Source organism: Lissotriton vulgaris, chromosome 9, assembly GCF_964263255.1.
Source record: "Lissotriton vulgaris chromosome 9, aLisVul1.2, whole genome shotgun sequence".
Classification (NCBI taxonomy): domain Eukaryota; kingdom Metazoa; phylum Chordata; class Amphibia; order Caudata; family Salamandridae; genus Lissotriton; species Lissotriton vulgaris.
In genome coordinates this window covers 1,022,876,145-1,022,889,475 of record NC_141697.1, presented here as the reverse complement: position 1 = coordinate 1,022,889,475, position 13,331 = coordinate 1,022,876,145, and the positions used below count along the sequence as shown (strand labels likewise).

The 13,331-nt window shown below is 46.5% G+C and overlaps 1 protein-coding gene across 5 annotated transcripts in view; it reads right to left on the bottom strand.

The window, feature by feature from the left end:
- The window catches only part of LOC147692727 (cyclin-dependent kinase 17-like), a 600,938-nt gene that overhangs the window by 371,955 nt on the left and 215,652 nt on the right, over positions 1-13,331 (bottom strand). For all 5 annotated transcript variants that reach the window (XM_086938922.1, XM_086938918.1, XM_086938917.1 and 2 more), the window contains one exon: positions 12,578-12,703. In XM_086938922.1, the coding sequence (XP_086795048.1) occupies positions 12,578-12,703 (126 nt within the window). The remainder of the gene's footprint in view (positions 1-12,577; positions 12,704-13,331) is intronic.

The following is a 13,331-nucleotide window of genomic DNA, read 5'->3' as shown; positions in this document are numbered from 1 at the left end:
TGGCTACACCTACTGGGAATGAAAAATAGATGGACATGGCGCGAGCATGGATGGCATTTGTGGATCTAGTGAAACACCCAAGCGAAGACGCCGATGGTACGCTTGAAGAGAGGGGCTATGCACCGGGCGACTGAGCCTGGAGGTTCTTGATTATCCTATGATCACGGCAGGGTCTGGAAAGATCTGGCTGAGGCCTTCTGTCACTCCTGTCCATGATATTACCCCCTGGGATTTGGGACAAAGGGGAGATGGAGCAGGATGAGTTTGTCTGATGCGAGTGAATGGGCAATTATTATGAATCAGCGGCATGCCTGGGGGGTGGGATTTTTTTTTTTAGGGGAGTTGGGAGGGGTGCTGGGTGACAATGCTATGAAGAATCCTGATGAGGTGCTCTTCATGATGGGGGGCGCTGTGTTACATACTACGTTAAGCAAAGGGGAGTGAGGCGGGGTGATGGAAGTGCGTACATGTTGTCTCCCAGACAGGAGAAACTCATACTGGCTGGGGTTGATGTGCCTTAAGACTATAAGAAGTGGGGTTAGCTGCACTGGGTTTTGTTTGCATCTTTTGATCATGTGTACTGCCCCCGGGCTGTTTAACATGTCTTCTTTTTGATAACGAATACAATTTTGTTTAAAAACAAAATAATCAGTCTTGAGGATCCCACAAATGAGCTAGCAAAAATATCTTTCAGAAGGAGTGGTGATTTTGCCATTCTTGAGTGATCCTTCAGTGGGGCCTTAGTTCAGCTCCTCCCTGGTGACTATGGGGAAAAACCCAGAAGAAAAGTAACCCAGGCCCTCAAATTTAAATGCTGAAGTTATAAAGAAGCATTTCCTAAGAAGAAATCTTTTCCAGGAGTGCTTGTTGTGAGGGAGTGGTGAAAAAATGATGGCCTCAGAGGGTAAAATATAAAAGAATTTTAACAATATGGAGTAAATACTGATAACCACAGACGTTGCCTTGGACCTGGCTGAAGCAAGTTTAAGGCCCTTTAAAAAAAAGACTACTTACATGGAGAACAGCACTCTTAAGCATCCACACAACACATTTTAATGGACCTTCCTATTTCAACACTATACCATAACCTTAATAACCAGTTTGGAAGAAGAAGTAGTGCACAAAGACAATATTCGTACAGCAAAGACCATAAAGATTTTGGGTGGCCCTCAAACTATGAAGAATCAATTCTGGAGGCAGCTCTAAATGGTCTTCCTAAAGATAAACTCTGCTGCACAGGATGCTCCCTTGAAAGAGTTAAAGACAACAAGACCATTTCAGAGACATGAGCTCTTGATGGGAAAGGTGTGGGGGAGGAAGCAAGAGAAAGGGTCTTGAGAAATGCATTGACAAAGGAGGAGCTCTACAATCATAGAAGTTGGCTCCTAATCTTCATTATCAGTGCTATAACTGTTTCCAGGAGTCAAGAGATGCAGAACCTAATTAAAGAGGCACTAAAATATGGAGCGAAGGCATCTGTTAGGTTTCCTGACAGGGTAAGGTTGGCCAGAGGACAAGAGTTCAACCTTCACCCAGGTTGAGACAGCGCAATAATTGGTAACGGGTTTCAGCCACCAGGTAGACAAAGGTTGTGGTTTGCCTAGGTAGCCATATATGTTGTACTTCTATATTTTGCCCTTTTTAACATAAAAGGGTCGACTGGACGGTAGCACAGCCAGGGAGATTTCAATATTGAAACTTTATAGATGGAAAAAGCATAAGGTGGACCTTTCGCAGTCAAAAGGTAGTCACGGTGCATGGCTATATACATTTAAACAGCGATCAGAGACAGGTGAACTATATCCCAGTTATGCTTTTTTCCACCCATCTGCTGCTGTCTCACCATCATAAGGCTTCCTTGAGCCCCTTTATTAATCCCCCCCCCCCCCCGCAGTCAAAAGGTAGTCACGGTGCATGGCTATATACATTTAAACAGCGATCAGAGACAGGTGAACTATATCCTAGTTACGCTTTTTTCCACCCATCTGCTGCTGTCTCACCATCATAAGGCTTCCTTGAGCCCCTTTATAAATTCCCCCCCCCCCACACACACACAATCATAGTTGATTGGCTCTCCTTACTGTCCTCCCCCTGCAGCAGTCATCTGCAATCACTTTACTTAATTCCTTTCTGGAGAAATTCTTGGTCTGGCCATCAAGTCCAGGGCAGATTAAGCACACTTCTGTTGTGCAGCTTAGGTACCAGGGGGATACAACTGTGCTCCCTTACAACAACCACTGCACAGTAGCTTTCCTTGAGTTTATACTGATAGTACTGCAACATGTTTAGAAATGTATTTGTAGGATGTGAGGAGTGAGAAAAGTAAAAAACGAGCTCTTTCTTGATCTATGGTGTAAGTTTGACATTTTTGCAGCACTGTTAACTTTGTGAAAAACAGGTCAACAGAAAATTAAAGAACACTATGGTTTTAAACTAACTAAGTACGTTAAAGCAACATCCTCGACAATCCTCTCCAATTTACTTTCTGGAATCCAAATCACCTAAATTCTGAACCTCGCTTATCCTGGACAAATGGTTTTACTGTTCTGGCATGATCCCCAATGATAACAATATCAATGTTAAAATATATTAAAATATATATCTCTAATGGAGTAATACTGGAAACCAACCTGGACAGGGAAACCTTAGCTAATAAACAAGCATATGACTGCAATTTTCCACAAACTAGTTTTGATAGCAAGCTGGGCTGAGTGGACACCTGGCAAATGTGCTATAAAAACACTTTCTCATTTATGGTTTGGATTAATTACAGCACAGTCTCGATGACATTGTTTATTGACAAACATATGTACACATCTCATTAATCACACTTTTAGTAAACTATATCTTGGTGCAGCATTTAAAACACTGAACGTCAAATAAGCATTGCAATGCCAATTGGTCTGGCTTATGAATGTAAGTGAACATTAATAAAGAAGCCATCATACATGCACTCTGTCACTCATCTTTGCATTCACACATTCATCCACCGACTAATTCTTGCATTCACCCTTGGACACAAACGCATTAAAAGACAAACTCAAACTCAACAAGAATATATGTAGAGAAAATAAAACATGCGGCATGCACATAGGGGCATATGCCTGAAATAACAAAAGTAGCTATAACAGTTGGTTTTCGTCTTGCAGAGGTACTGAATATAGAGAATTGTTTTTTTTAAGTTTTAGCATGACCACCTAGTTTAGAACCAACGTGTTGGCCATCTTGGAAAAGTAAAACAATTATACTTTATGGACAATAGCATTCCATAATGGCTGCATGGTTTAGAGGAAGTAGCCAAGTGGGATGTGGCACACTGCAGATGAAATGAGAAGCAAGCAGGGAAAGTCTTATCACTACCTACAGACCTTCAGTATCCTCTTAAACAAAAATTAAATAAAAAGAGAAGAAGCACAAATTAAACGGAAACTATAAAAGGAAATAAATTTAAAATGAAAGAATGGCCAACCAGCCCCGACACTGAAGCATTAACTTTTAAGTGGACGAGCACATGTAATCAAACAGTCATCATTTCAACAAAAAACAAGCATTTGCAATGCAATAGGTCTCGCATTAGGAAAGTGCGAGCTATTGGTATTGATAAATGATTTTTTTTAAATATGTGTTGGCTTTGAAATCATATAAATTAATAGCATTGTTATTCACAAAGCCAATAGCTTACACTTTCCTAATGCGAGTCCTATTGGCTATGGCAATGCTTGTTGGTAGCAAGCAAGGACAGTGCTGTTGTGGTGCTGAGTGATGCTGTTGTGGTGCTGAGTGATGATGTGGTGGTGGTGTCCCGTGAGTGATGTGGTGGTGTCCCGTGAGTGATGTGGTGGTGTCCCGTGAGTGATGTGGTGGTGTTGTGAGGCGTACAGGAGTGTGAGGCGTGCGCCAGTGTGAGGCGTGCGCCAGTGTGAGGCGTGCGCCAGTGTGAGGCGTGCGCCAGTGTGAGGCGTGCGCCAGTGTGAGGCGTGCGCCAGTGTGAGGCGTGCGCCAGTGCGAGGCGTGCGCCAGTGCGAGGCGTGCGCCAGTGCGAGGCGTGCGCCAGTGCGAGGCGTGCAGCAGTGCGAGGCCTGCAGCAGTGCGAGGCGTGCAGCAGTGCGAGGCGTGCAGCAGTGCGAGGCGTGCAGCAGTGCGAGGCGTGCAGCAGTGCGAGGCGTGCAGCAGTGTGAATAATGCAACAGTGTGCAGCAGTGTGAATAATGCAGCAGTGTGAATAATGCAGCAGTGCGAGGCGTGCGGCAGTGTGAGGCGTGCAGCATTGTGTCGTACAGCAGTGTGCAGCATGCAGCAGTTTGAGTAATGCAGCAGTGTGCAGCAGTGTTTGGCGTGCAGCAGTGCTTGGCGTGCAGCAGTGCTTGGCGTGCAGCAGTGTGCGGTGTGCAGCAGTGTGCGGCGTGCAGCAGTGTGAGTAATGCGGCAGTGTGAGACGTGCAGCAGTGAGAGGCGTACAGCAGTGAGAGGCGTGCAGCAGTGTGAGGCGTGGGGGAAAAAATACCCTCAGAAAGAGTGGGGGGAGCACGAGCCGACAAAAGAGTGGGGTGAAAAAAGCTTGAGCCGACAAGAGTGGGGAAAAAAGCACTGGAAGACGAAAGAGTGGGGAAAGAAATGCACGATCCGACGAAAAAAGCATGAGTCAGAGAAGAATGTAAAATGTGAGCCAGAGAAAGACCGGAAATAAGAAACAAGCCATGTAGAAAAAAAAAGCTCTCGGTATTGCTGTGGTGGGGTGGGGGAGTGCATTCCTTTCAAGTCTGATGCGGGGGCGGGTGAGCGGCAGCCTTTGAAGTCTGATGCCGAGGCACAGACAAATGGTGGTGTGTGATGTGGCTGGCAATGATGTGCACGCACTTAGCGCATATGAACTGTACGTGATCCGCAGCTAGGTAGACATTTCTTTTCCACTTACTATAATCTTGTCTATTTATCCCTGCGGGTTAGAATAGGCGAGACCTAAAAAAAAAATCAATGACTGCCCCATGCAGTACAGTGTCATGGATGCAAGCAAGAGTTTAAATGGTATATATATATATATATATATATATATATATATATATATATATATATATATATATATATATACTCCATGAGCAGGTTACGGTTGGAGAATATCGATCGATCGATCGATCGATAGATAGATAGATAGATAGATAGATAGATAGATAGATAGATAGATAGATAGATAGATAGATAGATAGATATTCTCCATTCTCCAACCGTAACCTGCTCATGGAGTATAAAGCAGGCTCAGACACAGCACAGGATGCAGTTTTAAACCATTATATTTATTTCAGTAAAACAGTTAATGTGATGCGTTTCTGCCGAGACACCAGCTTTTCTCACACATAACGAGCATCATACTGAATTCACCATTTATGCTGTTGAACAGTGCACGTGATGCATGGACATAAAAGAACACTGCAAATACAGCTATCCTCTGCTCTAAAGCCACAATGTTAACCTTGTCTAAGCATCAGTATGATTATTTGACAACCGTTACATCATACCAGTGCAGCAAGTCCAGTGACTGCACACTTGGTGTTTTAAACAGCGAAGACCTCCTGTTTACATACCACAGACAAGTGTTGGATCTTCACATGAATTATACATCACACAATCCACAGCTTCGGCAATCCTGTCTCCACCACAGCAACGTAGACACGGACCAGAAGTAAGTGCAAGTTTCTTTATTTGTTGCGAACTGCCGCCATAACGTTTCATCATACCAGTGCAGCAAGTCCAGTGACTGCACACTTGATGTTTTAAACCCTTGCATGCTGGTGACGGCTCCCGTCCGTCATGGCGCACAGTGCACGTGTGCTGATGACGGCCGGGAGCCGTCATGACCACGCCTGCGATCGGAATGTGCCGTACAGGAGCGGAATTCCGGCCGCGGGCAAGGGGTTAAACAGAGAAGACCTCCTGTTTAGATACCACATACAAGTGTCGGATCTTCACATGAATTTTTTTATATAAATAAATCTATGTCTATATATATATATATTAAAAACAAGCACTGGCGTTGCCAATAGGTCTCGCAGTAGGAAAGTTGGAGCTATTGGTTTTGTAAATGACATTTTATATTTATATATCGTTATTGGCATTGTCAATAACAATATATAAATATAAAATGTCATTTACAAAACCAATAGCTCCAACTTTCCAAATGCGAAACCTATTGGCAACGCCAGTGCTAGTTTTATTTCTGAATAAGAATGCCTATGAAAAATTCTGAATCAAAAATGCAAAACCAGTTTTATATAATTGTATGCAAGCCAGCCCAATTACCCTCCCGAAAATGTGTCCCATGCAAAGTTACTTTTAAATACAGGAACACAACAGGCTGTGGCACGCATTCATTCTAATTTCTTCTTTAAAAAGATCAGTTGGTGAGGTTGAGGCTGTTCTTTCTGTTCCTTTGGGGACAACAGATAATATATCTACCCTGGGGCGCTTCAATGCCACGGGTTGAAGTCAAATAATGGCGGCAGGGGGGAGGAGCCAAGATGGCGACCTGATCGGACGCGAAGCTCTCGGCTCCGCTGGCCCCGAAATCCCGCACCGCAATCCTGAATGTTCTGATCGCCAGTTTTCGGCACTACGAGGTGCGGGAACGGGAGCTGATGCCACCGGTGCTCCGCCGATTTCTCCACTCGCCCGGATTTGTGAGTTGCGGACCGAATTGCCTGGCCCGAGAACTTGCTTGCTCCGCAGTCACCCGGACCTGGCGTCCGCTACACAGCCGCTCCGCTGCCGAGGTGGTGAGTCTGGACGGCGCTTCATGGTGAGAGCGCGGCTTCGGCGCTACCTGCCCTCTGTCAGCTCTGTGCACACCCCGGGCGGCGGGATTGAGGGGGGAGGCGGTGTTTGCCCGGCGGGTCCTTTGTTCTTGGCCGCCGTTCATTGCACCGCTCTCCCCGCCTCCCAGACCGTGGCCGCTTAGCCCCGCCGGGCGCTACCTGCCTCCCCCTGCTCTGCTGACCCAAGGGCCCTATTCCTAACCAGGCTGAATACCGCTAGCCCGGGGACCGCTCCTGCAGCAGCGCCGCGTTTCGCGGACTCCCCCCCCCTTTCCCCTTCACGGTATCTTGTGGGGGAGAAGACAAGATGGCGATGCCAGCGGCTCGCAGCGGTGCTGAGACCGACGCACCCCCCCTACGGCACAGCTACCACATCGCCTTGAAGGGGACCGGAGCGCACTCCTCTCATGGGCTTGCGACCAAAGGGTCGCCACAGTCTGATATTACCCTCATGGACGTGTGGGCAGCCCTGGGTGAGTTGCAATCGACAATGAGGAGCACCTGCGACGAGCTGGGAGTCCGACTTGATGCTTGCGCCCAAGTTTTCAGCCAGGAACGGGGGAATTGTCTCCCACACAGCTCTGGTCTGGAGCTGCAACAGTCTAATGTCTCAATTTGGCCTAATAGGGATACAGTGAATGCTACAGTAACTGCTGCTGTGGGGGGTAGCGGATTGCTTTCGGTTGCAGGTTCGGTCGTCGATACAGTGTTTCCCCCTTGTTCCGAGCCTAACTGTGTGTGACTATTTGAGGCGTGGGAGAATTTGTTAACGGCGGTCCGCCCTCCTGCTTTGCTATCGACGTCCTGGTCACGGATATGGAGAGCATTTTTTTGTGACTTCTGCGGATATGCCACGCCAGGGGGAACTGTAATCGAGGGGAGATCCTTTCCCAGGCGCGGACGCCATTTCGTCTTTGTCAGCACACCGCCCCCCTCCACTGGGCGGCCATTTTCTCCCGTCTTCCTGGACTGCACTGGACTATCACGTGGGGGATGTGAGATGCCGAGTCTTAGAACGGGCCAGGGCTAGGAGGTTTATTTATTTTGATAACCGGGCGGGTGGGATGGAGGTAAGGTGGTCCTTGACTTAGGCCTGTAATTATTGACTATCCATTGAATTTCCCCGATTGTTTTGAAATGTTGCAATGCTGAAATTGTTATTGTGGGGGGAAATGTTTACTGGGCCGACGGAGTCCGCGTGCACGTATGATTGCTCCTCCTCCCGGTTCTTATACACTGAATGGGAGCGGTAGATTAGCTTGTCCTTCTCTCCCTCCCTACAGTCAAGAGTGGAATTTCTTCTTTTTCTTTTCATCTTTCCTCCTCCTTGGGGTGTCTCTTCTTGTAGTTTTTGAGGGTCGCAGATTAGGATGGCCTTTTCTCACTCTCTCAACTCTGCGGTGACATCTTTATTACCTTTCCTCTTTTTTCTTTTCTTCTTCTTTTGCTTGATCTACATTTCGGGTTCTTTATGGGGCGACAGGCACATTGTCGGGGGGGGGGTAGGCCGTAGCCTCCGCGTTGGTGCAGGGTGGGGGGGTAGAGTTAATTTCTGTTCTTAGTTCTATGGGCCTTTTCTTTTACTTTACTGCGCTGTCTCATGCTGTCTTCCTTTCTGGGTCTGTGATAGGGGATGGTTGGGAGTGGGTGGCACTGGAAGTGGCACGAGTGTGGCTCCTGTTGACCATTTTGTTCCTTTATTGCTTAGCCGCTTTAACGAAGAGCTTAACGTAATTGATAATATTCTATTGCTGCCTATTCATGTGGACTCAATATACGGACTCGGATCTCCTTTATACCTATCCTTCGTTGATTTTTCTTTCATAAAAAACTTTAAAATTTGACCTTATTGATCCTTCTCCCTGGCGGCATGTCCTTTCCAGTGTAACTGTGACCAATTGATGTCGTAATGTTTGTTGCCGCCGGAAGGTCGTAATGTTGACACCTGTGCTCATAAGCTTTGTGGCCGGCCGGATGGTTGTAGGCCCGTATTTGTACTACTGCACCATGCACAATAAAGGTCTTCAAAAATTTAAAAAAAAAAAAAAAAATAATGGCGGCAATTTAAATAGCAAATAACACTGCCGTCCAGTCGGCCTTTTTGTAACAGAAAGTCTGAGTGACCCCTGTGTTAATACATTTGAAGGTAACTGTTAATCAAAAATCGTCCCCATACGAGAAAACGGCTAAAAATATTTCCGAATATTGGTATGTATTTAAAAACAATCATTGTGGGTAAATAAAAATACAATGTATTGCACGGCACCAACTGCACCCATCGATACATCCCAGCTGCTCTTTGTGACCGAGCAGTAAAATGATACAGGCTTTTCCCAGGGAGCGTTTTAAATGCAAATCTCGTGCTGCATACGAAGGAATTTACAGAGTATTTCGAGATCTCCGAATGAAGAGGGGACACACTGGCCCGGCTCCTGCAGGGACATTTCTGTGGAGGGGTTGAACACAGACAGCTCGCGATAGGTCAGGTTTCTCAGATAAGCACTGCCACTGCACGCAGACATTCCAGCCCCGCCCACCCCTATTAAGTGAACGCTACCAAAAAAAGCCTTGCCTAGCGAAAAATATCACGGACCTCGCCACGTTGTTAGGTGTCCTGAGAAATTCTCTCCACTCGCCATGCAGCTGGCAGCAGCTCAGCACACAGCAAAGGCGGCGCAGGAAAGACCCCTCCCCCCACACAAGCATGAGACCCAGTCTGAACTTGGGGGTGGGCTGCGAAGGGCGCCTTGCCCCCCTGACTGGCACTGGCACAACCAGCATGCCTTACTTAAAATATTTAATTCTCCAACTGCAGAACCGTGTACAGCACACAACATCACTGACTGAGATGTACTCCGGTTGGTGTGCCACAGGGTAACAGGAAAGCGAGAGGGCATTTGTATAGTGCACACACTGAAACTGAAGAAATGGCACCAAGGATGCCTTAGAGGTCTAAAAAAAAACATTCCATTTGCTTAGCAGCCAAGACCTGCCTAGTGGAACCGCGTCTAAAAAAAAACATTCCATTTGCTTAGCAGCCAAGACCTGCCTAGTGGAACCGCCTCCACTGACTTGTTTTTTAAGTGGAAAAGCATCCTCGGATGTTTGAACAGACGCTGCACAGCAGGCAAAAGGCTGGGTTTACAGCACAGGCAGAGACAGCAGGACGAATTTACAGAGAACCGAAAAGCTGGGTGTGTGGAGGGGGAGGGGGCTTTAGGCTCAAGCAGATCAGCAGTAGCGGGGACGGGGGAAAGGGGTGCGTGGCACACAAACAGCAGGCTAGGGGTTAATGCAGTGAATGATCACTGAAGACTGTTACAACCCGACAGCTGCTGCAGCTGCTGCTTCAAGACTGTCGAACCACGGGGTGCAAGAAAAAACCTCAACACCCGTTTCAGTGTCTCCGATCGCGGGTGAGGGGCAGTAGAGGAATGTGTTTCCAATTCTGCCACTGGCAGGCACTGGACGATTAGAATTAGCTATTTCTGACCGAAATCAGAAAAACAAGCTCTTGCATTTAAGAAGTAAAATAATAAAAAGCGGTTCGGTACACAGCATGCAGGGGCGCTCGTGCGGCGGGTACAGTGGCACCGAGGCCCGGTGGTGTGAGGGGTCCAGTGCACCAAACAGAGTGGTTTGGGAGGTTGATCGTTGTTGAAAAGCAGGTATGGTGAGAGCAAAGCCAGATCCTGCCAACAAAAAACACTTGCGGCAGGCAACAGTTTCATTATGTATTGTGGAGTCTGAGACAACAGAACACATCTATGGCAGATAAGGTGCACCTAATTTGAAACAGTTATAATGTTAAGCCCACAACCATTCATAGTCACCCCGACCGACTATGGCGGCAGCGGTATGTGACAACTTGCATGGTTCTGAGAAAGCCCCGTCTTAAGATGGCCGCCACGCCAGCGCCCCGCAGATTGTAGGCAGCCCATTGTACCCTTTCTGTACCCTCGCCGCCTGCGCTAAACCTGAGAGGAACCAGTGCCATCGCCATGTGGGTAAGCGAGATAGGGATAGTATCGAATTATTGTAGAATGAATGTGGGGTCCCAGTTTGAGTAGGAGAGGTGTGCTATTGGGGCTGGTGGTAATACGAGGTCTCGGACTCGGAGGTGTTTGCTATTTTAGTGCCAGAAATGGAGCACCGGGTATTAATACAGGATGGGCATGCAAAATGTGTGCATTACTGCTGGGTTGTGGGTAATAGGAGCCCTTTGAGATTAAGACAAGTGGATGGGGAAAGACTTGAGGGCTCGTGAGTATATGCAAGGGAGCTGCGGACATTTTGGGTGAAGTCATAGGTGGCTAATGAGTAAGACTTTGGTGAGCTCGGGTTAGCGGCTCAGACATAAAATGCTTGAGAGTTCGACTTGGGAGGATAGCTTATGGCTCTAGTGTGGCAGGCAGATGGCAGAGGGAAGCTGGATGAGGGCGGGAGAGCCTGGGGCGGGAATGCGAGCGAGGGGAGGCGGATTAGGAGGGAAGCCGGATGGGGGCGGGAGACTGGTGGGGGGGCGTGCCTCTGGGAGGGTGATTGAGAAATGTTGCGTCGGATTAGGAGGGAAGCCTGATGGGGGTGGGAGAGCCTGGTGGGGGGGCGTGCCTGTGGGAGGGTGATTGAGAAATGTTGCGGCGGATTAGGAGGGAAGCCTGATGGGGGCGGGAGAGCCTGGTGGGGGGGCGTGCCTGTGGGAGGGTGATTGAGAAATGTTGCCGATGCGCGTGCATGTTTAATCACGTGGTTCACATGAACTGCATGAAAACCGCGGGGCTGAAAGCCCTTTGGTTTGAAGATGTATTCGCCACATGAATTCTCGCTACGCTCGATGCGCTTGCGCACATCGATAGGTCGCGAGACCTAAAAAAAAAATTATATATATATATCCAATTACCACTCTGGTGCTAGTACCACCCATAGGAGAAAAACACGAACATTTCTTTAATCACTGCTGGCTACAGTGACTTTTTATTCTGCCAGGTGCGAAATATCTTCAGTCAGGATGACGCGTTTCGGCTAACAAGTAGCCTTGCTCACATGATATATATATAAATCCAAGTAACATGATCTCGAACCTCCAACCAGTGGCGAACAAAGACCAGCGAATCCCAAAGTAAGGCAAGATGTTTTATTGCACCAGTTTCAAAAAGTATGCAGCGGACTGACGCGTTTCGGGCAGATGCCCTTGATCACAGTGAGTGATATATATCCAGAACACTGCTTCAAAGCCGCCTCCAAAATGCTCACAGCAAGCAGACACGGACCCGTAGTAAATGCAAAAACCTCCAAGTTTATTTTAGTCGGCCATTACGCGTTTCACCACCAGAAGTGGCTTGACCATATATATATATATATATATATATATATATATATATATATGATTATCTATCGCCTACTGGCGATCGCCAGTAGGTAGTTATAGTGAGGACATTGTTTCTACTCAAAAAGCGTTTTTTTTTTTTGCCAATATCTTTGGCACCATTTGACTAATCTTTGCGAATTTTGCTAATGGCTCGCTCAGGTCAGCTCCTGTCTTGAAAATTTCAGGGTGATTCGTCGTGCAAGGGCCGAGAAAAATGGGGGGGTCCCAAAACGTTTTTTCTATATGTTAATTTCCATAGGAAACGTTAGACAAAGCTACAGCCCAAACCGCTTTATGGTATTAGGACAACATTTGGCAAAAAGGTAGGTCTTGGTACTAGAAACTAATATATCTAGGAAGTATATACACAGTTGTTTTACCACACACTAAATGTGATACTCACCAAAGATGCTCTTCGAAGTCGTCGACTCATCGGCTTGTCAAAAGGTGGGCTGTTCATAGCAAATTTTTCCAAGTACCCTTCAGGCAATCGAATGTCCGCAGGAAGTGAAAGTCGTTTGTTGATGTCCTGGTGAAGATGCAAAGTCATTATATTTATATGGATCTATTATATAACTTTAGCTTCAAAAACAGTCAATTCGGGAATCCCCACATTTGCGTACAGCTGATCACATTTGGTGGTGCTATTTTTGCTTCTCCAATCACATAACATTTTTAAAGAAATGCAAAACGGCGGCAGCCACAATAGTAAATCTGCAAGAGGTAAATACAAAGGCAGCATGATTAAAGTAGACTATTCTTCATAGCCCTTTCATTCATATATGCCATAGTTGATTCATTATTTTGTCTAAAAAGTACCTAAGAATTTATATTCAAAAGCAAAACAAATATCCAGTTAGGTTGTTTCAAATGAAGACAAATACCTTCAGATTTCTAGCTCCTGACGAGCTTTGAAGCAAGTCTCATCGTATTAAGAAAGCTATGTATCAATGCTACGTGACTAAGGGAGGCTGACATTTCGATATCTGCAGTTCTTTTTCCCCCCAACATTGAAGTTTTGCATGTAAGCAGGTAGAATAACTTCAACATTTTGACCTTCTTGCATTTGATTCAGCTCGCAATGTTGATGTTATTTTTTTTTAACTAATCACATGAAAAGCAAATAAATTCTATTCCGTTTTGAACAAGCACCACCA